Source organism: Salmo salar, unplaced genomic scaffold (assembly GCF_905237065.1).
Source record: "Salmo salar unplaced genomic scaffold, Ssal_v3.1, whole genome shotgun sequence".
Lineage (NCBI taxonomy): Eukaryota > Metazoa > Chordata > Actinopteri > Salmoniformes > Salmonidae > Salmo > Salmo salar.
In genome coordinates, this window is record NW_025547491.1 from 43,738 (window position 1) to 70,000 (window position 26,263).

Sequence of the window (26,263 nt, forward strand, 5' to 3'; positions counted from 1 at the left end):
CTTGTGTTTCTAGCACCAACAGTAATACCTAATGCTTGTGTTTCTAGCTCCAACAGTAATACCTAATGCTGGTGTTTCTAGCTCCAACAGTACAGTAATGCCTAATGCTTGTGTTTCTAGCTCCAACAGTACAGTAATACCTAATGCTTGTGTTTCTAGCTCCAACAGTAATACCTAATGCTTGTGTTTCTAGCTCCAACAGTACAGTAATACCTAATGCTTGTGTTTCTAGCTCCAACAGTAATACCTAATGCGTGTGTTTCTAGCTCCAACAGTACAGTAATACCTAATGCTTGTGTTTCTAGCTCCAACAGTAATACCTAATGCTTGTGTTTCTAGCTCCAACAGTACAGTAATACCTAATGCTTGTGTTTCTAGCTCCAACAGTACAGTAATACCTAATGCTTGTGTTTCTAGCTCCAACAGTAATACCTAATGCTTGTGTTTCTAGCTCCAACAGTACAGTAATACCTAATGCTTGTGTTTCTAGCTCCAACAGTACAGTAATACCTAATGCTTGTGTTTCTAGCTCCAACAGCAGTACAGTAATACCTAATGCTTGTGTTTCTAGCTCCAACAGTAATACCTAATGCTTGTGTTTCTAGCTCCAACAGTACAGTAATACCTAATGCTTGTGTTTCTAGCTCCAACAGTAATACCTAATGCTTGTGTTTCTAGCTCCAACAGTACAGTAATACCTAATGCTGGTGTATCTAGCTCCAACAGTACAGTAATACCTAATGCTGGTGTTTCTAGCTCCAACAGTAATACCTAATGCTTGTGTTTCTAGCTCCAACAGTAATACCTAATGCTTGTGTTTCTAGCTCCAACAGTAATACCTAATGCTTGTGTTTCTAGCTCCAACAGTACAGTAATACCTAATGCTTGTGTTTCTAGCTCCAACAGTACAGTAATACCTAATGCTTGTGTTTCTAGCTCCAACAGTACAGTAATACCTAATGCTTGTGTTTCTAGCTCCAACAGTAATACCTAATGCTTGTGTTTCTAGCTCCAACAGTAATACCTAATGCTTGTGTTTCTAGCTCCAACAGTAATACCTAATGCTTGTGTTTCTAGCTCCAACAGTAATACCTAATGCTGGTGTTTCTAGCTCCAACAGTACAGTAATATCTAATGCTGGTGTTTCTAGCTCCAACAGTACAGTAATACCTAATGCTTGTGTTTCTAGCTCCAACAGTAATACCTAATGCTTGTGTTTCTAGCTCCAACAGTACAGTAATACCTAATGCTTGTGTTTCTAGCTCCAACAGTGCAGTAATACCTAATGCTTGTGTTTCTAGCTCCAACAGTACAGTAATACCTAATGCTTGTGTTTCTAGCTCCAACAGTAATACCTAATGCTTGTGTTTCTAGCTCCAACAGTACAGTAATACCTAATGCTTGTGTTTCTAGCTCCAACAGTAATACCTAATGCTTGTGTTTCTAGCTCCAACAGTACAGTAATACCTAATGCTTGTGTTTCTAGCTCCAACAGTAATACCTAATGCTGGTGTTTCTAGCTCCAACAGTACAGTAATACCTAATGCTTGTGTTTCTAGCTCCAACAGTAATACCTAATGCTTGTGTTTCTAGCTCCAACAGTAATACCTAATGCTTGTGTTTCTAGCTCCAACAGTACAGTAATATCTAATGCTTGTGTTTCTAGCTCCAACAGTACAGTAATACCTAATGCTGGTGTTTCTAGCTCCAACAGTACAGTAATACCTAATGCTTGTGTTTCTAGCTCCAACAGTAATACCTAATGCTTGTGTTTCTAGCTCCAACAGTAATATCTAATTCTTGTGTTTCTAGCTCCAACAGTAATACCTAATGCTTGTGTTTCTAGCTCCAACAGTAATACCTAATGCTTGTGTTTCTAGCTCCAACAGTAATACCTAATGCTGGTGTTTCTAGCTCCAACAGTACAGTAATACCTAATGCTTGTGTTTCTAGCTCCAACAGTAATATCTAATGCTTGTGTTTCTAGCTCCAACAGTAATATCTAATGCTTGTGTTTCTAGCTCCAACAGTACAGTAATATCTAATGCTTGTGTTTCTAGCTCCAACAGTAATACCTAATGCTTGTGTTTCTAGCTCCAACAGTAATACCTAATGCTTGTGTTTCTAGCTCCAACAGTAATACCTAATGCTTGTGTTTCTAGCTCCAACAGTACAGTAATACCTAATGCTTGTGTTCCTAGCTCCAACAGTACAGTAATACCTAATGCTTGTGTTTCTAGCTCCAACAGTAATACCTAATGCTTGTGTTTCTAGCTCCAACAGTAATACCTAATGCTTGTGTTTCTAGCTCCAACAGTAATACCTAATGCTTGTGTTTCTAGCTCCAACAGTAATACCTAATGCTTGTGTTTCTAGCTCCAACAGTACAGTAATATCTAATGCTTGTGTTTCTAGCTCCAACAGTACAGTAATACCTAATGCACATCAGAACGAGCAATGTCAGAGTCCGTAATATAAATATAATGGTGTGTATATACAGTATATGAATACAAAAGGTGGACAGCAGTAGTTATACAGGATGGTGTGGACAGCAGTAGGATGGTGTGGACAGCAGTAGGATGGTGTGGACAGCAGTAGTTATGTAGGATGGTGTGGACAGCAGTAGGATGGTGTGGACAGCAGTAGGATGGTGTGGACAGCAGTAGGATGGTGTGGACAGCAGTAGGATGGTGTGGACAGCAGTAGTTATGTAGGATGGTGTGGACAGCAGTAGGATGGTGTGGACAGCAGTAGGATGGTGTGGACAGCAGTAGGATGGTGTGGACAGCAGTAGGATGGTGTGGACAGCAGTAGGATGGTGTGGACAGCAGTAGTTATATAGGATGGTGTGTATAGACAGTAGTTATACAGGATGGTGTGGACAGCAGTAGGATGGTGTGGACAGCAGTAGGATGGTGTGGACAGCAGTAGGATGGTGTGGACAGCAGTAGTTATATAGGATGGTGTGTATAGACAGTAGTTATACAGGATGGTGTGGACAGCAGTAGGATGGTGTGGACAGCAGTAGGATGGTGTGGACAGCAGTAGGATGGTGTGGACAGCAGTAGGATGGTGTGGACAGCAGTAGTTATATAGGATGGTGTGTATAGACAGTAGTTATACAGGATGGTGTGGACAGCAGTAGGATGGTGTGGACAGCAGTAGGATGGTGTGGACAGCAGTAGGATGGTGTGGACAGCAGCAGGATGGTGTGGACAGCAGTAGTTATACAGGATGGTGTGTATAGACAGCAGTAGTTATACAGGATTTGCCTTGACTAGAATACATTATAAACACATAGGAGTAAAACAGTATAGAAACGTTATTAAAGTGACCAGTGATCCACGTCTATGTACACGGAGCAGCAGTCTCTGAGGTGCAGGGTAGAGAACCGGGTGGTAGCAGGCTAGTAACACTGACTAAAGTTCAGGGCAGGGCGCTGGGCGGAGGGCGCTGGGTAGAGAACCGGGTGGTAGCAGGCTAGTAACACTGACTAAAGTTCAGGGCAGGGCGCTGGGCGGCTACTGGTGACTAACATTCGGATAGCCTGGAGATAGAAGCTGTTTTTTTTTTTTTCTCTGTCCCAGCTTTGATGCACATGTACAGTCTCCGCCTTCTAGATGGTAGAGGAGGGGACAGGAAGTGGCTGTTGACGGTGTTTCTACTGGTCGTTGTTTTCAGGCTGGTTGTATTGGTGTTAGCTAGGTTAGCAAATAAAATTCTGCTTTATTACCAACGAGGTATTGTAAAACACATCGTTCGTGGCCGGTGTTTGCAGACTTTTTTTTGTCCAGCTTTGACGGCGCTACTGTTTCTTTCTGACACTCAAAGACCCAAACGGCGTTCCGTAGTATGTCGTGAAGCTAATAGCAGCGACGCCGTTACTGTATAACTCCGGTAGGGAAACATCTGAACAATAGCGCACTTGGTAATGTTAGTGTGTACCGGTGCTCGACCAGTCGGCGAAAGCCAACATTACCCACGACAGAGAACGGTTGATTGTCAGAAGGGCAATGAATTCCATTATCTTGGAGATAATGGATTTCGCCTTTTGAGTTGTCGTCTCGTTGAAATGTTCTTGCTCTTTCAAATGACTGCTGGACTTGTTGACTGCTCGATCCACACAGCAGACATTGTGGGCTAGGTTAGGAATGCTGTTTTGCATGTAGCGCAAAACATTTTAACGTGGCGTCATTATGTCATGTACCTTCGTTATATAGGTAGGCACGTTAGCTTTAACCTGTTGGGTCTAGGGGGCAGCATTTGCACGTCTGGATAAAAAAATGTACCCGATTTAATCTGGTTACTAATCCTACCCAGTAACTAGAATATGCATATACTTATTATATATGGATAGAAAACACTCTAAAGTTTCTAAAACTGTTTGAATGGTGTCTGTGAGTATAACAGAACTCATTTGGCAGGCAAAACCCTGAGACATTTTCTGACAGGAAGTGGATACCTGATGTGTTGTATTGACTTTAAACCTATCCCATTGAAAAACACAGGGGTTTAGGAATATTTTGGCACTTCCTATTGCTTCCACTAGATGTCACCAGCCTTTACAAAGTGTTTTGAGTCTTCTGGAGGGAGATCTTACCGAACAAGAGCCATGGAACGATGATGTCCCATTAGACACCTGGCGCGCGAGTTCATGTTGGGTACCCTCGTTCCAATACGTTATAAAAGAGTATGCATTCGTCCACCTTGAATATTATTCATGTTCTGGTTAAAAAGGCCCTAATGATTTATGCTATACAACGTTTGACATGTTTGAACGAACGGAAATATATTTTTTCCCCTCGTTCATGACGAGAAGTCCGGCTGGCTTACATCATGTGCTAACGAGACGGAGATTTTTGGACATAAATGATGAGCTTTTTTGAACAAAACTACATTCGTTATGGACCTGTGATACCTGGAAGTGACATCTGATGAAGAGAATCAAAGGTAATGGATTATTTACATAGTATTTTCGATTTTAGATCTCCCCAACATGACGTCTAGTCTGTATCGCAACGCGTATTTTTCTGGGCGCAGTGCTCAGATTATTGCAAAGTGTGATTTCCCAGTAAGGTTATTTTTAAATCTGGCAAGTTGATTGAGTTCAAGAGATGTAAATCTATAATTCTTTAAATGACAATATAATATTTTACCAATGTTTTCTAATTTTAATTATTTAATTTGTGACGCTGACTTGACTGCCGGTTATTGGAGGGAAACGATTTCCTCAACATCAATGCCATAGTAAAACGCTGTTTTTGGATATAAATATGAACTTGATAGAACTAAAAATGCATGCATTGTCTAACATAATGTCCTAGGAGTGTCATCTGATGGAGATTGTAAAAGGTTAGTGCATCATTTTAGCTGGTTTTATGGTTTTGGTGACCCTGTCTTTGACTTGACAAAACATTACACACAACTCTTGTAAATGTACTGTCCTAACATACTCTAAATTTATGCTTTCGCCGTAAAACCTTTTTGAAATCGTAAAACGTGGTTAGATTAAGGAGATGTTTATCTTTCAAATGGTGTAAAATAGTTGTATTTTTGAAAAATTTGAATTTTGACATTTATTTGGATTCAAATTTGCCGCTCTTGAAATGCACCTGCTGTTGATGGAGTGCACCACAGGTGGCACGCTAGCGTCCCACCTAGCCCCAAGAGGTTTTAACATCGTTTTTAAACTAGACACCGGGCCGATACCGATGTTGGCATTTTTAGCTAATATCGTCCGATTCCCATATGTTCACCGATATATCGTGCATCTCTAATGGCAACTGCTCGGCATCTGACCATAAGGCGCTACAGAGGGTAGTGTGTACGGCCCAGTATATCGCTGGGGCCAAGCTTCCTGACATCCAGGACCTCTATACCAGGCGGTGTCAGAGGAAGGCCCCCCCCCAAAAAAAAATTATCAAAGACTACAGTCACACAGTCAGACTGTTCTCTCTGCTACCGCACGGGAAGCGGTACCGGAGCGCCAAGTCTAGGACCAAAAGGCTCCTTAACACCGTCTACCCCCTAAACCATAAGACTGCAGAACAATTAATCAAAATGGCCACCCAGCCACCCCATTAGTTTTTACACTGCTGCTACTCACTGTTTATTATCTATGAATAGTAACTTCAGCCTTGTTATTGTTGTGTAATTTTCTTGTGTTCATTTTTGATTTTATTTAATACTTTAGTTTATTTAGGAAAAATGTTCTTAACTCTATTTCTAGAACTGCATTGTTTGGTTAAGGCCTTGTCGGTAAGCATTTCACGGTAAGGTAAAATCTACACCTGTTGTATTCGGCGCATGTGACAAATAAAATGTACATTTGCTGTAGATGTCCTGGAGGGCAGGAAGTGTTGCCCGCGGTGATGCGTTGGGACGACCGCACCACCTACTGGAGAGCCCTGCGGTTGAGGACGGTGCAGGCGCCGTACCAGGCGGTGATACAGCCCCGGACAGACAGGATGCTCTCGATGGCGCATCTGTAAAAAGAACGCGAGGATCTAATTGGCCCGCGCCTAATTTCTTCTGGAGGTCGAAGAGGCGGTTGTTGTGCCTTCTTCACCACGCCGTCTGTGTGAATGGATCATTTCTGGTCGTCAGTCCACGCCGATGGAACTTAAAGCATTTTTTTCCCCACCGTCTCCACTGTGGCCCCGTCGATGTGAATGGGGGGGGGGGTGATCACTCCGGTGTCTCCTGAAGTCCACGATCAGCTCCTTCGTTACGTTGAGGTAAGAGATTATTTTTTTCCTGGCACCACTCCCCGCCAGGGGCCCTCGACCTCCTCCCTGTAGGCTGTCTTGTCGTTGTTGGTACATCAGCACTACCACTGTTGTGTCATCAGCAAACTTTGACGATTGAGTTGGGAGACGTGCGCGGCCAAGCAGTCACGGGTGAACAGGGAGTACAGCAGGGAATCCAGCACCGAGTTGCATAGAGCAGGGTTCAGACCCAGGACCCCCCCCCCGAGCTCAGTGATGAACTTGGAGGGCACTGTGGTGTCGAAAGCTGCGCTGTAGTCGATGAACAGCATTCATATACATAGGGATTCATCTTGTCCAGATGGGAAAGGGCAGTGTGCATGCGACGGGCGGTAGAGTCATCTGTGGATCTGTTGGGGCGGTACGCAAATCGTAGTGGGTCTAGGGCTTTGGGTAAGGTGATATGATCCTTAACTAGTAGGTCTAGGGCATCGGGTAAGGTGATATGATCCTTAATTAGTTGGTCTAGGGCATCAGGTAAGGTGATATGATCCTTAACTAGTTGGTCTAGGGCATCAGGTAAGATGATATGATCCTTAACTAGTTGGTCTAGGGATTCAGGTAAGGTGATATGATCCTTAACTAGTTGGTCTAGGGCATCAGGTAAGATGATATGATCCTTAACTAGTGGGTCTAGGGATTCAGGTAAGGTGATATGATCCTTAACTAGTTGGTCTAGGGCATCAGGTAAGATGATATGATCCTTAACTAGTTGGTCTAGGGCTTCAGGTAAAGTGATATGATCCTTAACTAGTAGGTCTAGGGCATCAGGTAACTAGTGGGTCTAGGGCATCAGGTAAGGTGATATGATCCTTAACTAGTAGGTCTAGGGCATCAGGTAAGGTGATATGATCCTTAACTAGTGGGTCTAGGGCATCAGGTAAGGTGATATGATCCTTAACTAGTAGGTCTAGGGCATCAGGTAAGGTGATATGATCCTTAACTAGTAGGTCTAGGGCATCAGGTAACTAGTGGGTCTAGGGCATCAGGTAAGGTGATATGATCCTTAACTAGTAGGTCTAGGGCATCAGGTAAGGTGATATGATCCTTAACTAGTGGGTCTAGGGCATCAGGTAAGGTGATATGATCCTTAACTAGTAGGTCTAGGGCATCAGGTAAGGTGATATGATCCTTAACTAGTGGGTCTAGGGCATCAGGTAAGGTGATATGATCCTTAACTAGTAGGTCTAGGGCATCAGGTAAGGTGATATAATCCTTAACTAGTAGGTCTAGGGATTCAGGTAAGGTGATATGATCCTTAACTAGTGGGTCTAGAGCATCAGGTAAGGTGATATGATCCTTAACTAGTAGGTCTAGGGCATCAGGTAAGGTGATATGATCCTTAACTAGTAGGTCTAGGGCATCAGGTAACTAGTGGGTCTAGGGCATCAGGTAAGGTGATATGATCCTTAACTAGTGGGTCTAGGGATTCAGGTAAGGTGATATGATCCTTAACTAGTAGGTCTAGGGCATCAGGTAAGGTGATATGATCCTTAACTAATAGGTCTAGGGCATCAGGTAACTAGTGGGTCTAGGGCATCAGGTAAGGTGATATGATCCTTAACTAGTAGGTCTAGGGCATCAGGTAAGGTGATATGATCCTTAACTAGTGGGTCTAGGGATTCAGGTAACTAGTGGGTCTAGGGCATCAGGTAAGGTGATATGATCCTTAACTAGTAGGTCTAGGGCATCAGGTAACTAGTGGGTCTAGGGCATCAGGTAAGGTGATATGATCCTTAACTAGTGGGTCTAGAGCATCAGGTAAGGTGATATGATCCTTAACTAGTGGGTCTAGGGCATCAGGTAAGGTGATATGATCCTTAACTAGTAGGTCTAGGGCATCAGGTAAGGTGACATGATCCTTAACTAGTAGGTCTAGGGCATCAGGTAACTAGTGGGTCTAGGGCATCAGGTAAGGTGATATGATCCTTAACTAGTGGGTCTAGAGCATCAGGTAAGGTGATATGATCCTTAACTAGTGGGTCTAGAGCATCAGGTAAGGTGATATGATCCTTAACTAGTGGGTCTAGGGCATCAGGTAAGGTGATATGATCCTTAACTAGTAGGTCTAGGGCATCAGGTAAGGTGATATGATCCTTAACTAGTAGGTCTAGGGCATCAGGTAACTAGTGGGTCTAGGGCATCAGGTAAGGTGATATGATCCTTAACTAGTAGGTCTAGGGCATCAGGTAAGGTGATATGATCCTTAACTAGTGGGTCTAGGGCATCAGGTAAGGTGATATGATCCTTAACTAGTAGGTCTAGGGCATCAGGTAAGGTGATATGATCCTTAACTAGTGGGTCTAGGGCATCAGGTAAGGTGATATGATCCTTAACTAGTAGGTCTAGGGCATCAGGTAAGGTGATATAATCCTTAACTAGTAGGTCTAGGGATTCAGGTAAGGTGATATGATCCTTAACTAGTGGGTCTAGAGCATCAGGTAAGGTGATATGATCCTTAACTAGTAGGTCTAGGGCATCAGGTAAGGTGATATGATCCTTAACTAGTAGGTCTAGGGCATCAGGTAACTAGTGGGTCTAGGGCATCAGGTAAGGTGATATGATCCTTAACTAGTGGGTCTAGGGATTCAGGTAAGGTGATATGATCCTTAACTAGTAGGTCTAGGGCATCAGGTAAGGTGATATGATCCTTAACTAATAGGTCTAGGGCATCAGGTAACTAGTGGGTCTAGGGCATCAGGTAAGGTGATATGATCCTTAACTAGTGGGTCTAGGGATTCAGGTAACTAGTGGGTCTAGGGCATCAGGTAAGGTGATATGATCCTTAACTAGTAGGTCTAGGGCATCAGGTAACTAGTGGGTCTAGGGCATCAGGTAAGGTGATATGATCCTTAACTAGTGGGTCTAGAGCATCAGGTAAGGTGATATGATCCTTAACTAGTGGGTCTAGGGCATCAGGTAAGGTGATATGATCCTTAACTAGTAGGTCTAGGGCATCAGGTAAGGTGACATGATCCTTAACTAGTAGGTCTAGGGCATCAGGTAACTAGTGGGTCTAGGGCATCAGGTAAGGTGATATGATCCTTAACTAGTGGGTCTAGAGCATCAGGTAAGGTGATATGATCCTTAACTAGTGGGTCTAGAGCATCAGGTAAGGTGATATGATCCTTAACTAGTGGGTCTAGGGCATCAGGTAAGGTGATATGATCCTTAACTAGTGGGTCTAGGGCATCAGGTAACTAGTGGGTCTAGGGCATCAGGTAAGGTGATATGATCCTTAACTAGTAGGTCTAGGGCATCAGGTAAGGTGATATGATCCTTAACTAGTGGGTCTAGGGCATCAGGTAAGGTGATATGATCCTTAACTAGTAGGTCTAGGGCATCAGGTAACTAGTGGGTCTAGGGCATCAGGTAAGGTGATATGATCCTTAACTAGTGGGTCTAGAGCATCAGGTAAGGTGATATGATCCTTAACTAGTAGGTCTAGGGCATCAGGTAAGGTGATATGATCCTTAACTAGTAGGTCTAGGGCATCAGGTAAGGTGATATGATCCTTAACTAGTGGGTCTAGGGCATCAGGTAAGGTGATATGATCCTTAACTAGTAGGTCTAGGGCATCGGGTAAGGTGATATGATCCTTAACTAGTTGGTCTAGGGCATCAGGTAAGGTGATATGATCCTTAACTAGTGGGTCTAGGGCATCAGGTAAGGTGATATGATCCTTAACTAGTAGGTCTAGGGCATCAGGTAAGGTGATATGATCCTTAACTAGTAGGTCTAGGGCATCAGGTAACTAGTGGGTCTAGGGCATCAGGTAAGGTGATATGATCCTTAACTAGTAGGTCTAGGGCATCAGGTAAGGTGATATGATCCTTAACTAGTAGGTCTAGGGCATCAGGTAAGGTGATATAATCCTTAACTAGTGGGTCTAGGGCATCAGGTAAGGTGATATGATCCTTAACTAGTAGGTCTAGGGCATCAGGTAAGGTGATATGATCCTTAACTAGTAGGTCTAGGGCATCAGGTAAGGTGATATGATCCTTAACTAGTAGGTCTAGGGCATCAGGTAAGGTGATATGATCCTTAACTAGTAGGTCTAGGGATTCAGGTAAGGTGATATGATCCTTAACTAGTAGGTCTAGGGCATCAGGTAAGGTGATATGATCCTTAACTAGTAGGTCTAGGGCATCAGGTAAGGTGATATGATCCTTAACTAGTAGGTCTAGGGCTTCAGGTAAGGTGATATGATCCTTAACTAGTAGGTCTAGGGCATCGGGTAAGGTGATATGATCCTTAAGTAGTGGGTCTAGGGCATCAGGTAAGGTGATATGATCCTTAACTAGTAGGTCTAGGGATTCAGGTAAGGTGATATGATCCTTAAGTAGGGTCAAAACACTTCAGGGTGACAGCAGTGAGTGAGGGATAGGGGAGAGACTGAATATATCCGTAAACACTGCAGCCAGCTGGTTAATAACACATGTTCTGAGGACGTGGGATGCTGTCTGGACCGGTCCGGCAGCCTTGCGAAGTCTAATACACTATTTTGACCTAGATGCCTGTTACCTAGTATTGACTAACGTTAACTAGCTTAACTCGCTAGCGGATGGAGAGTGGGCACCGATATACCGACTGTCCGTCTGTCTGTCTCTGGTCAGCCACTCCTCACAAAAAGTTGCCCGTGTGTGTGTGTGTGTGTATAGAGTGCTGGCTTGTTCTCATAACGTTAGCTGGATAGCTAGTTAGCTTCGTTTACACTAACAAGGTATAACAACGATAAATACAGGTTTTATACTTGTATTATTAAAAAAAAAAAACGTCTATCGTTGTACCACATTGTGCCACCATAACGGTCTCAATGCTCGATTCCCGAGGCCCCGTTAAACAAAATCAATTCAGAAGTAAACCGACATATATCTCACCTTATTGCTAACAATTTATCTCATCGTCTCCGTCCGTCGGTACATCCTAAATCGTCAGGAATTACTCAGGAGAAACACTTTCCCTTCTAGTTTTGTCTGTTTAGCTCTGCTAAAAAAAAAAACGGGTTCAAGAGGAGGAATTTCTTCGAGTCGATTTCTTGCGGCGTGTCGATTAAAACCGGATGTCGGGGGGGAAACGTCACATTTTCGTTGGGTCATGACCACCGGAAGAAGAAGAAGTTCCCTCACAAATTTATTTAATTTTTTGTCAAATAAAACGTTAATACCTTTAATTTCCTCCACGACAAGTCTGTGGCTAGATATATGTTTTTTGTAATCCTTTTTCCTCATAATAATTCCATAAATGTTTTTGAAAAGGGAATATTTGACTATTTTTCACAAATTGATGAGATAAATCTAATTGATTATTTTTTATTTATTTTTATTTATAAAGGTGACCTTTATTTAACCAGGTGGGCTAGTTGAGAACAAGTCCTTTATTTAACCAGGTAGGCTAGTTGAGAACAAGTCCTTTATTTAACCAGGTAGGCTAGTTGAGAACAAGTCCTTTATTAAACCAGGTAGGCTAGTTGAGAACAAGTCCTTTATTTAACCAGGTAGGCAAGTTGAGAACAAGTTCTCATTTACAATTGCGACCTGACCAAGATAAAGCAAAGCAGTTCGACAACATACAACAACACAGAGTTACACATGGAGTAAAACAAACATACAGTCAATAATACAGTAGAAAAATAAGTCTATATACAATGTGAGCAGATGAGGTGAGATAAGGGAGGTAAAGGCAATAAATAGGCCATGGTGGCAAAGTAAATACAATACAGCAAGTAAATCACTGGAATGGTAGATTTGTAGTGGAAGAAAGTGCAAAGTAGAAATATAAATAATGGGGTGCAAAGGAGCAAAATAAACTAAATAAATACAGTAGGAAAAGAGGTAGTTGTTTGGGCTAAATTATAGATGGGCTATGTACAGGTGCAGTGATCTGTGAGCTGCTCTGAAAAGCTAGTGAGGGAGACAAGTGTTTCCAGTTTCAGAGATTTAGATATGAGGTGGTTCTACTCTCTGATACAGACTGTCGTTGACAATGTCAAAGATACTGCAAAAAAATTATAGCTAAAATATAAAGAAAATCGTTCATAAGATTTTTTTACAATTTTTAATTGGGTTATTACAGCTTATAAACGCTCTTGACGGCGAACCAATCAGAGGAATTAAAACGTTTTGATCCCGCCCCTTTTTGTACGTGATATCCGGGTTCTCCGCCCTACTACTTCCTCTTTCCCAGTTCGCAGTCAGCGAGAGACACCATGAAGGCGTCTGGCACAGTATGTAAAATTGTTTATTTGACCTTTTTAAAACCACAGAAACCCAGTTATATAGACAGATTTGAGTACATACCGTTACAATCGTTCGATTGATGTAGTCACATGATGCTAAATCGACATAAATAGTTAAAATTATCGTTTTCTTTTATAAAAACTGAAGCCTCCGCGGCTGTAACATGGCGTCCACGTTTGAGATTTCGGACCATGTGGGCCCGTAGAGAAACAATGCTGCTAACTAGGGAAAAGACGAACAAATTTACCCGTCTATGTATTTTTAGCCCACCTTTCTACAAACAATTTGTCTTTCTGTACACTTCATCCCAGGGTGTGTTAAAATGCCCGTGAAGTGCTAACTCACATGTATGTAATAGCCTAGAGTGCTAACTTTAGTAAGCTAGTTAGTTGCCATATACCTGCCCAGCCGTAGGCCACGTTGCTAGCCGGCTAACTTGGCCAGTTACATTTTTAGTCATTTAGCAGACGCTCTTATCCAGAGCGACTTACAGTAGTGAATACATACATTTCATTTCATGCAAAAAAAAAGTATATATATATATAACTAGATAGTGGTCCCGTGTGGCTCAGTTGGTAGAGCATGGTGTTTGCAACGCCAGGGTTGTGGGTTCAATTCCCACGGGGGACCAGTATGGAGAAAAAAATGTATGCATTCACTACTGTAAGTCGCTCTGGATAAGACCGTCTGTAAAATGTAGTGTCATTCAGAACTGCGCCCGGTACATGAAACAAACGTAATGTTGACATCATGCAGTTTGACTGTAGGAAATGTCAAGCATTGTATTAATTTCATTTAGTAAATGTTTTTTTCTTTCTATTTATATTTATGAATTGTAATGCACCCTAACCCAAAGGCCATATCAAATAAAGGTACGGTCTTGTCAGGTGTGCTAAAATCAACATGATGTACCTTGTCGCCTTTCTCTGATGCTGACGTGCCCTTGAAAGTGAATCCAAGGTTCAACATTTTTTTTTTTTATATACATATTTTGTCTTATCCAGTATCCATCATAGTCTTTTTATTTAAAGTTAGCAACTGGTATATTTTTGGACGTCTTGTAAAATCGTCCTGTGGACGTTGTATTGTACGTTAACTCACAGTTCTTCCTCTCCTGCTCCATCCACACAGCTTAGGGAGTACAAAGTCGTTGGGCGCCTCCTGCCCTCGGTGAAGAACCCAACCCCGCCTCTCTATCGCATGAGGATCTTCGCTCCGAACCACGTGGTGGCTAAATCTCGCTTCTGGTACTTTGTCTCTCAGCTGAGGAAGATGAAGAAGGCCAATGGAGAGACTGTCTACTGTGGTCTGGTAGGTAGGACATGGGGGACAGGGTGGGATGATAAGGGGGAAGGGGGGGGGAACAAATCAAATGCCAAGGTTTCACCGGTGTATTGAATGCATATGTTTTTTTTTTTTAATGTGTTTTCTATTTACTGAGATTTTCATTATGTGCAAATAAACGATTATATTATGGGAAGGGATGGTGGTCTGGCTGGAAGGTAGTATTACTGTTGCACAACCAACCATGAGGTAGTTCAAAGACAGAGAGATTACAGAAGAAAGGAAACTGTTGATGAGATTGACCGGGATTAGATTTGTATGTTAAAAACAAAATAAAAATCAATCATTCGCTGCATCGTTTGTGTGCTGGTACTCTCCCGTAGGCCCGTCGTACCTGAAGAAATTGAAACATTTTGTGCCGTTTTCAGGGTAAACGTGAGTCAACGCCGTGTGTTGTCACGATATCCTGAATTTAGACTTAAACTTACTGTTTTACTGGCAGGATACTCAATATCATCAACGATGATCGATTTTTCAAAACGACGCAGCAACAAATAAAATGGTGGCTTAAGACAACGAATGGCGCCTGATCCAGATGGAGGAACTCAGTTACAGCTCTTATCTTATTTTACCTTTATTTAACGAGGCAAGTCCGTTAAGAACAAATTCTTATTTTCAATGACGACCTACCGGGGAACAGTGGGGGTTAACTGCCTTGTTCAGGGGGGCAGAACGACAGATTTGTACCTCGTCAGCTCGGGGGATTCGAACTTGCAACCTTTCGGTTACTAGTCCAACGCTCTAACCACTAGGCTACGCTGCCACCTCTGTTCTGTTGTTGGGTATCTTGGGTTTTTTCCTTGTCTTTGACCTTTAAACTAGGCAAGTCAGTTAAGAAAACAAATTATTATTTAACGTGACGGCTTACACCAGCCGAACCCGGACGATGCAGGGCCGATTTGTGTTATGGGTGACGCACAATGTATCAATCATTCATTCAATTTGATTGTTCTTTTGTAGATTTAGTAAAAACACATTGGTAATAATTTATTTTGAAAGGTAAATTTCTAGGTAAACTTAATTAAATCAAGCTGAAGACTAGGTCTTATTCACAGTACAGGTGAATTAATACATATGATTCAATAGGAGTGTGTCATGCATTGAGTTATTAAGCTTGTTTTTAAGCTGATTTCATATACAGATAACAAACAATCCCTTCTGTTTTAGGACTAGCGTTGCGCTGATAGACTTGAACCTCTCAATCGTGTGAGACCCGTTTGACAGAAGCACAGAATGTAACTAACAAAATGATTTTACTGGGCCGTTTTTTTTTTTGTATCGGGAAAAGTACAGAAGTTTCAGTATACCGTGCAACACGAATGTACATCCGTCTTTCATCCCGCTGCCCTTAAAAGTGTCAGTCCAGGAAGTTGTCTCGTTCTGTGAGGTTGAAACCTGTCAGTCAGGAAGCTGCCTGTCTCTCAGTCCAGGAAGTTGTCTCGTTCTGTAGGGTTGAACCCTGTCTCTCAGTCCAGGAAGTTGTCTCGTTCTGTAAGGTTGAACCCTGTCTCTCAGTCCAGGAAGTTGTCTCGTTCTGTGAGGTTGAACCCTGTCTCTCAGTCCAGGAAGTTGTCTCGTTCTGTGAGGTTGAACCCTGTCTCTCAGTCCAGGAAGTTGTCTCGTTCTGTGAGGTTGAACCCTGTCTCTCAGTCCAGGAAGTTGTCTCGTTCTGTGAGGTTGAACCCTGTCTCTCAGTCCAGGAAGTTGTCTCGTTCTGTAAGGTTGAACCCTGTCTCTCAGTCCAGGAAGTTGTCTCGTTCTGTGAGGTTGAACCCTGTCTCTCAGTCCAGGAAGTTGTCTCGTTCTGTGAGGTTGAACCCTGTCTCTCAGTCCAGGAAGTTGTCTCGTTCTGTGAGGTTGAACCCTGTCTCTCAGTCCAGGAAGTTGTCTCGTTCTGTGAGGTTGAACCCTGTCTCTCAGTCCAGGAAGTTGTCTCGTTCGGTAAGGTTGAACCCTGTCTCTCAGTCCAGGAAGTTGTCTCGTTCTGTGAGGTTGAACCCTGTCTCTCAGTCCAGGAAGTTGTCTCGTTCGGTAAGGTTGAACCCTGTCTCTCAGTCCAGGAAGTTGTCTCGTTCTGTGAGGTTGAACCCTGTCTCTCAGTCCAGGAAGTTGTCTCGTTCCGTAAGGTTGAACCCTGTCTCTCAGTCCAGGAAGTTGTCTCGTTCTGTAAGGTTGAACCCTGTCTCTCAGTCCAGGAAGTTGTCTCGTTCTGTAAGGTTGAACCCTGTCTCTCAGTCCAGGAAGTTGTCTCGTTCCGTAAGGTTGAACCCTGTCTCTCAGTCCAGGAAGTTGTCTCGTTCCGTAAGGTTGAACCCTGTCTCTCAGTCCAGGAAGTTGTCTCGTTCCGTAAGGTTGAACCCTGTCTCTCAGTCCAGGAAGTTGTCTCGTTCCGTAAGGTTGAACCCTGTCTCTCAGTCCAGGAAGTTGTCTCGTTCCGTAGGTTGAACCCTGTCTCTCAGTCCAGGAAGTTGTCTCGTTCCGTAAGGTTGAACCCTGTCTCTCAGTCCAGGAAGTTGTCTCGTTCCGTAAGGTTGAACCCTGTCTAATTAACTCTGATTTTCCCCCCCCCCACCTCTGTCTCAGGTGCACGAGAAGACTCCCCTGAAGGTGAAGAACTTTGGCGTCTGGTTGCGGTATGACTCCCGAAGCGGAACCCACAACATGTACAGAGAATACAGAGACCTGACCACGTCTGCAGCCGTCACCCAGTGCTGTAAGTATGTCCCAGTCTGGGGTACACTGGACTGTTACCCAGTGCTGTAAGTATGTCCCAGTCTGGGGTACACTGGACTGTTACCCAGTGCTGTAAGTATGTCCCAGTCTGGGGTACACTGGACTGTTACCCAGTGCTGTAAGTATGTCCCAGTCTGGGGTACACTGGACTGTCTCCCAGTGCTGTAAGTATGTCCCAGTCTGGGGTACACTGGACTGTTACCCAGTGCTGTAAGTATGTCCCAGTCTGGGGTACACTGGACTGTTACCCAGTGCTGTAAGTATGTCCCAGTCTGGGGTACACTGGACTGTCTCCCAGTGCTGTAAGTATGTCCCAGTCTGGGGTACACTGGACTGTTACCCAGTGCTGTAAGTATGTCCCAGTCTGGGGTACACTGGACTGTCTCCCAGTGCTGTAAGTATGTCCCAGTCTGGGGTACACTGGACTGTTACCCAGTGCTGTAAGTATGTCCCAGTCTGGGGTACACTGGACTGTCTCCCAGTGCTGTAAGTATGTCCCAGTCTGGGGTACACTGGACTGTTACCCAGTGCTGTAAGTATGTCCCAGTCTGGGGTACACTGGACTGTTACCCAGTGCTGTAAAAACACTGGACTGTTACCCAGTGCTGTAAAAACACTGGACTGTTACCCAGTGCTGTAAAAACACTGGACTGTTACCCAGTGCTGTAAAAACACTGGACTGTTACCCAGTGCTGTAAAAACACTGGACTGTTACCCAGTGTTGTAAGTTTGTCCCAGTCTGGAGAACACTGGATTTAACCCATTGATGCATTGGACGGCCATTTCTAAGATCTGTGATCATTATCAGCTGGTTCCTTATGATGATAGATGTTTAGTTAAACAGCTTGTATCTGCTGTAGATCCGTCCCAGGAGAATAGAGGGGAATTTACAGTTAACAGTGTAAACGTTGAGTTGGCACATAAACACAAAGTGCATCGTCTCTGTGTCTCTGTGTGTGTTGGGTTTGGGTACTATCCGGATGTTCATACCGTTTCTGTACCACACTGGGGTATACGGGATTATCGGAGGTGTACCTAAGTTGCACTGTAAACAATTTAGGAAACCGGGATCTTGATCCAGGGGGACGTTGAGTATCTCTGCTGTAACCAAGAAGCTTGATGTTGACATCTAACACTTGGCTAGCAAGTTAGCTATTTACTCAGTACATCTTAGTTATTAGCAAGTTAGCGATTTACTCAGTACATCTTAGTTATTAGCAAGTTAGCTATTTACTCAGTACATCTTAGTTATTAGCAAGTTAGCTATTTACTCAGTACATCTTAGTTAGCAAGTTAGCTATTTACTCAGTACATCTTAGTTATTAGCAAGTTAGCTATTTACTCAGTACATCTTAGTTATTAGCAAGTTAGCTATTTACTCAGTACATCTTAGTTATTAGCAAGTTAGCTATTTACTCAGTACATCTTAAGTTATTAGCAAGTTAGCTATTTACTCAGTACATCTTAGTTATTAGCAAGTTAGCTATTTACTCAGTACATCTTAGTTATTAGCAAGTTAGCTATTTACTCAGTACATCTTAGTTATTAGCAAGTTAGCTATTTACTCAGTACATCTTAGTTATTAGCAAGTTAGCTATTTACTCAGTACATCTTAGCTAGCGAACCAGATGCACAGCTGGAGCCCAGGCTGGAGATCATTTACATCCGCACCTAAAAGCTTTGAGACATGTACTTTATCTGACCCCCCAAAGGTCACACAGTTTTTTCACAAAGTTCAAGTGTCCGCTCAGCAGACCTGAAATTTGATCATTGGGACGTTGCTTAAATTGCCCTCCTAAAGGTGTTGGATAAATCTTTCTTGGGGGGGGTGTAAATACTAACTTGTCCAGGGGGGCAGTTGAGTGGTGTTTTCACTAGCTGCGTTTTTTTGTTATTATAATGTTTTGTGTGTGTGTGTGTGTTCTCCAGATCGTGATATGGGCGCTCGCCATCGTGCCCGTGCTCACTCCATCCACATCATGAAGGTGCAGGAGATTGCCGCCAATAAATGCCGCAGACCTGCCATCAAGCAGTTCCACGTAAGTCCAACACACACAGTATATCATTCACCCCTAGCTAGGTCAGACTGTTCCCTCTGCTACCACACGGCAAGCGGTACCGGGGCGCCGAGTCTAGGTCCCAAAAGGCTCCTTAACAGCTTCCTACCCCCCTAAATCAAATCAAATGTATTTATATAGCCCTTCGTACATCAGCTGATATCTCAAAGTGCTGTACAGAAACCCAGCCTAAAACCCCAAACAGCAAGCAATGCAGGTGTAGAAGCATGGTGGCTAGGAAAAACTCCCTAGGAAAAACTCCCTAGAAAGGCCAAAAACCTAGGAAGAAACCTAGAGAGGAACCAGGCTATGAGGGGTGGCCAGTCCTCTTCTGGCTGTGCCGGGTGGAGAGGAACCAGGCTATGAGGGGTGGCCAGTCCTCTTCTGGCTGTGCCGGGTGGAGAGGAACCAGGCTATGAGGGGTGGCCAGTCCTCTTCTGGCTGTGCCGGGTGGAGAGGAACCAGGCTATGAGGGGTGGCCAGTCTTCTTCTGGCTGTGCCGGGTGGAGATTATAACAGAACATGGCCTAGATGTTCAAATGTTCATAAATGACCAGCCGGGTCAAATAATAATCATAGTAGTTGTAGAGGGTTCAACAGGTCAGCACCTCAGGAGTAAATGTCAATTGGCTTTTTCATTCTATACATTTCTACTAGATTATTATTTTTTTTTTAAATGATTGTAGCTGTGATGGCTGTAGGTTTCTGCTGTTCAAATAAACCAAGCGAGTGTTAGCATGGCGGCTACGTGTGCCTTGTTTTCTTCATGGAAATAAACCAAGCGAGTGTTAGCATGGCGGCTACGTGTGCCTTGTTTTCTTCATGGAAATAAACCAAGCGAGTGTTAGCATGGCGGCTACGTGTGCCTTGTTTTCTTCATGGAAATAAACCAAGCGAGTGTTAGCATGGCGGCTACGTGTGCCTTGTTTTCTTCATGGAAATAAACCAAGCGGGTGTTAGCATGGCGCTACGTGTGCCTTGTTTTCTTCATGGAAATAAACCAAGCGAGTGTTAGCATGGCGGCTACGTGTGCCTTGTTTTCTTCATGGAAATAAACCAAGCGAGTGTTAGCATGGCGGCTACGTGTGCCTTGTTTTCTTCATGTAAATGCTAGGAGCTCAGATGGAATCATTTGAACGTTTCAAAGAATTGTTATTCAATTATTGCATCTTAGCTCCTCGGTGTGTGTGTGTGTGTGTGTGTGTGTGTGTGTGTGTGTGTGAGAGAGACGCTCCTTTTCGTTTTTTTTTTTTTAAAGTGTTCCGCTCCGCTAACCAGCGCCTCGCCTAATCAGGTGTGCAATACCTTCTGCCTGTCCAGATAAAAATGGATAGCATGTCTTTGCCTAAAACAGTCTCGTCTTGTCGTCTCCTCTCCTCAGGACTCGAAGATCAAGTTCCCTCTTCCTCACAGGGTCCTGCGCCGTCAACACAAGCCCCGCTTCACCACCAAAAGGCCCAACACCTTCTTCTGAAGAAAATAACCTCTGGGTTTCACCTTGTGCGGCACAATAAAATTTCTAATTGTAGAAAAGAAGCCATTTTGTTTTGAGTTATTATTATTATTATTATATATATTTTTTTTTTTTAAATGTGCCTAAGATTTTGTGATACTTCTGACATGCAAGTTTTTAATATAACTAATTTCTCTGAGCCCTGAGTTGGATTGCATAATGCTTTGCAGGAGGAGGGGGGGGAACCACGAGTTGGATTGCATAATGCTTTGCAGGAGGAGGGGGGAATTGTTGTCAGTGGATATTATGTGAAAAGTTATTAGTTAACATTCAGAAATGTGAAGAGAAAATTTGAACCATCGCCACATATTTGCTACAAAAACAGCCCCCTTAAATTATGGCTTTATAATGTCATTTACATTTTAGTCATTTAGCAGACGCTCTTATCCAGAGCGACTTACTGTAGTGAATGCATACATTTCATACATGTTTATTTTTTTTTCCCATTTAGAAAGAAATATGCATTGCATACGAGTGCTGATCAATATATGAAAGATAAAAGTTACCAATAAAATAACATGGGTGAGCTCATCTGCACCACCTGTAGGTCGTTACATGCGCTGGCCTGGAAGAGGCCATTTTTTTAACCCCCTTTATCCATTAGAAACTCACATTTTTAAGAGTTCTTGCCTTTTTATTCTATAATGACATAGTTTCACCCCACTAATATTTGTAAAGAAACCATAGCCCGTGCCATTAGCCATGTTAGCTGTATATTTAAATGCTTTACATTTTAAATGTATTTCCTGTTTGTGGCACACACGCACCTTCCACATGTTCATTTCCTGTAAGTTGGCGCCATCTTGTGGCTGGAGTTTGTAGTCTTGAGGTACCGCGGTCATCGACGTTTTACTGTCACGAAGGGGATTTCATTAAAGGTTTAAATACCTGGCAAAGCTTCAGGTAAGTTTTGGTAAACGTCAATTCAGTAAAAATGAGCGGGGAAAGTTATTCTCAATTCGGTAAAAATGAGCGGCGAAAGTTATTCTCAATTGAAATTGTGTTAAACTCACTTGGGACGGTTTCATGTCTTCCGTTAACGGATGAGACTAAATCTGACGTAAAACATTTTTTTTTTTTGCTCATCTCGATAAACCTTAAATCCAGTGTCACATCACACGTTATGTCCTGTGTCAGATTAGTTTTTTTTTTATATATTCAAATGTGCTTTTAGGTTGGCTAATGTGTCAAGACATGTAGGCTGACTTGCGATATGAATGATCCATTTTCAACAACCTCGTGGGTAGCGGAGGTCCTACAGAGATCAGGGCCCAGATACAGTGTTGACAGAGAGAGGAGAGGTCCCGTTTAATACTGGTTTATCCCCCCGCCAGGTTTCCTGATAGATCCCCTTGGAAAGACCTTCTGAAACATCAGATATAACTGTAATACCCTGGTTTTTTATTTATATTTTTATATTTCACCTTTATTTAACCAGGTAGGCTAGTTGAGAACAAGTCCTTTATTTAACCAGGTAGGCAAGTTGAGAACAAGTCCTTTATTTAACCAGGTTAGGCTAGTTGAGAACAAGTCCTTTATTTAACCAGGTAGGCTAGTTGAGAACAAGTCCTTTATTTAACCAGGTAGGCTAGTTGAGAACAAGTCCTTTATTTAACCAGGTAGGCTAGTTGAGAACAAGTCCTTTATTTAACCAGGTAGGCTAGTTGAGAACAAGTCCTTTATTTAACCAGGTTAGGCTAGTTGAGAACAAGTCCTTTATTTAACCAGGTAGGCAAGTTGAGAACAAGTCCTTTATTTAACCAGGTAGGCAAGTTGAGAACAAGTTCTCATTTACAATTGCGACCTGACCAAGATAAAGCAAAGCAGTTCGACAACATATAACAACACAGAGTTACACATGGAGTAAAACAAACATAAAATCAATGATGCAGTAGAAAAAAAATAAAAAAATAAAATAAATAATAATAAAATAAAAATATATACTAAAAATAATAAAAATAATAAAAAAGACAAAAAAAATAAGTCTATATACAATGTGAGCAAATGAGGTGAGATAAGGGAGGTAAAGGCAAAAAAAATGCCATGGTGGCAAAGTAAATAAAGTATAGCAAGAAAAACACTGGAATGGTAGATTTGTAGTTTGAAGAAAGTTCAGAGATAAAAATATAAATAATATGGTGCAAAGGAGCAAAATAAAATAAATAAATAAATACAGTAGGGGAAGAGCTAGTAGTTTGGGCTAAATTATAGATGGGCTATGTACAGGACATACAGTCAATAATACAGTAGAAAAAATAAGTCTATATACAATGTGAGCAAATGAGGTGAGATAAGGGAGGTAAAGGCAATAAATAGGCCGTGGTGGCGAAGTAAATACAATATAGCAATTAAAACTTGTATCTGTACTGAACAAAAAATATAAACAAAAGCTGCATTACATTTTAATGAGTTACAGTTTATAGAAGGAAATCAGGTCAATTAAAATAAATTCATTAGGTCCTAATCTATGGATTTCACATGACTGGGAATACAGATATTCATCTGTTGGTCACAGATACTTTACAATAAAACGTAGAGGAGTGGATCAGAAAAACCAGTCAGTATCTGGGTGTGGCCACCATCTGCCTCATGCAGCGAAACACATCTCCTTCACATCGAGTTGAGCAGGCTGTTGATTGTGGTCCTGTTTGGATGTTGTCCCCACCTCCTCTTCGACGGCTGTGTGAAGTTTCTGGATATTGGGCGGGAACTGGAACACGCTGTCGATGCCAGAGCATCCCAAACATGCTCAATGGGGGTGACGTGTCTGGTGAGTACGCAGGCCGTGGAAGAACTGGGAGATTTTCAGCTTCCAGGAATTGTGTACAGATCCTTGCGACTTGGGGGGGCTGTTCATTATCATGCTGAATCGCGGCGGATGAATGGCACGACAATGGGGCCTCAGGATCTCATCACAGCATCTCTGTGCGTTCAAATTGCCGTCGATAAAATGCAATTGTGTTCTGTTTGTCCGTAGCTTATGCCTGCCCCATACCATAACCCCACCTCCACCATGGGCCCCATACCATAACCCCACCTCCACCACGGGGCCCATACCATAACCCCACCTCCACCACGGGGCCCATACCATAACCCCACCTCCACCACGGGGCCCATACCATAACCCCACCTCCACCACGGGGCCCATACCATAACCCCACCTCCACCATGGGGCCCATACCATAACCCCACCTCCACCACGGGGCCCATACCATAACCCCACCTCCACCATGGGGCCCATACCATAACCCCACCTCCACCATGGGGCCCATACCATAACCCCACCTCCACCATGGGGCCCATACCATAACCCCACCTCCACCATGGGGCCCATACCATAACCCCACCGCCACCATGGGGCCCATACCATAATCCCCACCTCCACCATGGGGCCCATACCATAACCCCACCTCCACCATGGGGCCCATACCATAACCCCACCTCCACCATGGGGCCCATACCATAACCCCACCTCCACCATGGGGCCCATAACCCCACCTCCACCATGGGGCCCATACCATAAACCCACCTCCACCATGGGGCCCATACCATAACCCCACCTCCACCATGGGGCCCATACCATAACCCCACCTCCACCATGGGGCCCATACCATAACCCCACCTCCACCATGGGGCCCATACCATAACCCCACCTCCACCATGGGGCCCATACAATAACCTCACCTCCACCATGGGGCCCATACCATAACCCCACCTCCACCACGGGGCCCATAACATAACCCCACCTCCACCATGGGGCCCATACCATAAACCCACCTCCACCATTGGGCCCATACCATAACCCCACCTCCACCATGGGGCCCATACCATAACCCCACCTCCACCATGGGGCCCATACCATAAACCCACCTCCACCATGGGGCCCATACCATAAACCCACCTCCACCAAGGGATTCATCCTTGAAGAGGACAGTTCTCCAGCGTACCAGTGGTCATCGACGGTGAGCGTTTCCCCCCCACTGAAGTCGGTTACGACGCCGAACTGCAGTCAGGTCAAGACCGTGGCGAGGACGACGAGCAACGCAGATGAGCTGACCGTTTGTACTAGAAATTATTTCGTTGTGCAAAACTCACAATTTCATCAGCTGTCTGGGTGGCAGGTCGATCCCGTAGGTAAAGAAGCTCGATGTAGGGGGTCCTGGGCTGGCGTGGTTACACGTGGTCTGCAGGTTGAGAGGCCGGTTGGACATACTGCCGAATTCTCTAAAACGTTGGAGGCGGCTTATGGTAGAGAAATCGAACATTCGATTATCAGGCAACAGCTCTCTGGTGGACATTCCTGCAGTCAGCATGCCAATTGCGCGCTCCCTCAAAACCTGACACATCTGTGGCATTGAGTTGTGTGAAACAAAACTGCACATTTTAGAGCGGCCTTTTATTGTCCCCCCAGCACGAGGTGCACCTGTGTAATGATCATGCTGTTTAATCAGCTTCTTGATATGCCACACCTGTCAGGTGGATGGATTATCTTGGCAAAGGAGAAATGCTCGCTAACAGGGATGTAAACAAAGTTGTGCACAAACATTGCTGTTACTCCGTCACCCTGTCGGTGTGGGAGGAGGTATGCTGTTACTCCTTCACCCTGTCGGTGTGGGAGGAGGTATGCTGTTACTCCGTCACCCTGTCAGTGTGGGAGGAGGTATGCTGTTACTCCTTCACCCTGTCAGTGTGGGAGGAGGTATGCTGTTACTCCTTCACCCTGTCGGTGTGGGAGGAGGTATGCTGTTACTCCTTCACCCTGTTGGTGTGGGAGGAGGTATGCTGTTACTCCTTCACCCTGTTGGTGTGGGAGGAGGTATGCTGTTACTCCTTCACCCTGTCGGTGTGGGAGGAGGTATGCTGTTACTCCTTCACCCTGTCACTGTGGGAGGAGGTATGCTGTTACTCCTTCACCCTGTCAGTGTGGGAGGAGGTATGCTGTTACTCCGTCACCCTGTCGGTGTGGGAGGAGGTATGCTGTTACTCCTTCACCCTGTCGGTGTGGGAGGAGGTATGCTGTTACTCCGTCACCCTGTCAGTGTGGGAGGAGGTATGCTGTTACTCCTTCACCCTGTCGGTGTGGGAGGAGGTATGCTGTTACTCCTGTATCAGAGCAACCATCACGAGGTGGAGCCAAAATGCCTCCCAAATGGCCTCCTATTCCTATGGGCCCTGGTCGAAAGTAGTGCACTATATAGGGAATAGGGTGCATGGGCCCTGGTCAACAGTAGTGCACTATATAGGGAATAGGGTGCATGGGCCCTGGTCAACAGTAGTGTACTATATAGGGAATATGGTGCATGGGCCCTGGTCAACAGTAGTGCACTATATAGGGAATAGGGTGCATGGGCCCTGGTCAACAGTAGTGTACTATATAGGGAATAGGGTGCATGGGCCCTGGTCAACAGTAGTGTACTATATAGGGAATAGGGTGCATGGGCCCTGGTCAACAGTAGTGTACTATATAGGGAATAGGGTGCATGGGCCCTGGTCAACAGTAGTGCACTATATAGGGAATAGGATGCATTGGCCCTGGTCAAATGTAGTGCACTATATAGGGAATAGGATGCATTGGCCCTGGTCAAATGTAGTGCACTATATAGGGAATAG

At 43.9% G+C, this 26,263-nt stretch overlaps 2 protein-coding genes and 1 non-coding gene across 3 annotated transcripts in view; 2 read left to right on the plus strand and 1 right to left on the minus strand.

Moving 5' to 3' along the window:
- The window catches only part of LOC106591296 (exportin-T), a gene marked incomplete at its 3' end in the record, with an annotated part of 53,659 nt that extends 41,821 nt beyond the window's left edge, over positions 1-11,838 (minus strand). The window contains exon 1 of the mRNA XM_045711299.1: positions 11,648-11,838. The remainder of the gene's footprint in view (positions 1-11,647) is intronic.
- Positions 11,839-12,915: 1,077 nt separating this feature from the next.
- On the plus strand, positions 12,916-20,676 carry LOC123731929 (60S ribosomal protein L18a). The gene is made up of 5 exons (XM_045711300.1): positions 12,916-12,993; positions 14,138-14,317; positions 16,934-17,063; positions 19,013-19,122; positions 20,522-20,676. Exons 1-5 carry the CDS (start codon positions 12,976-12,978, stop codon positions 20,612-20,614), a joined length of 531 nt encoding a protein of 176 aa, XP_045567256.1. The 5' UTR covers positions 12,916-12,975; the 3' UTR covers positions 20,615-20,676.
- Positions 13,844-13,977, plus strand: LOC123731930 (small nucleolar RNA SNORA68). The gene has a single exon (XR_006762925.1). It is a non-coding gene; the product is annotated as a small nucleolar RNA SNORA68 (small nucleolar RNA).
- Positions 20,677-26,263: the final 5,587 nt, after the last annotated feature.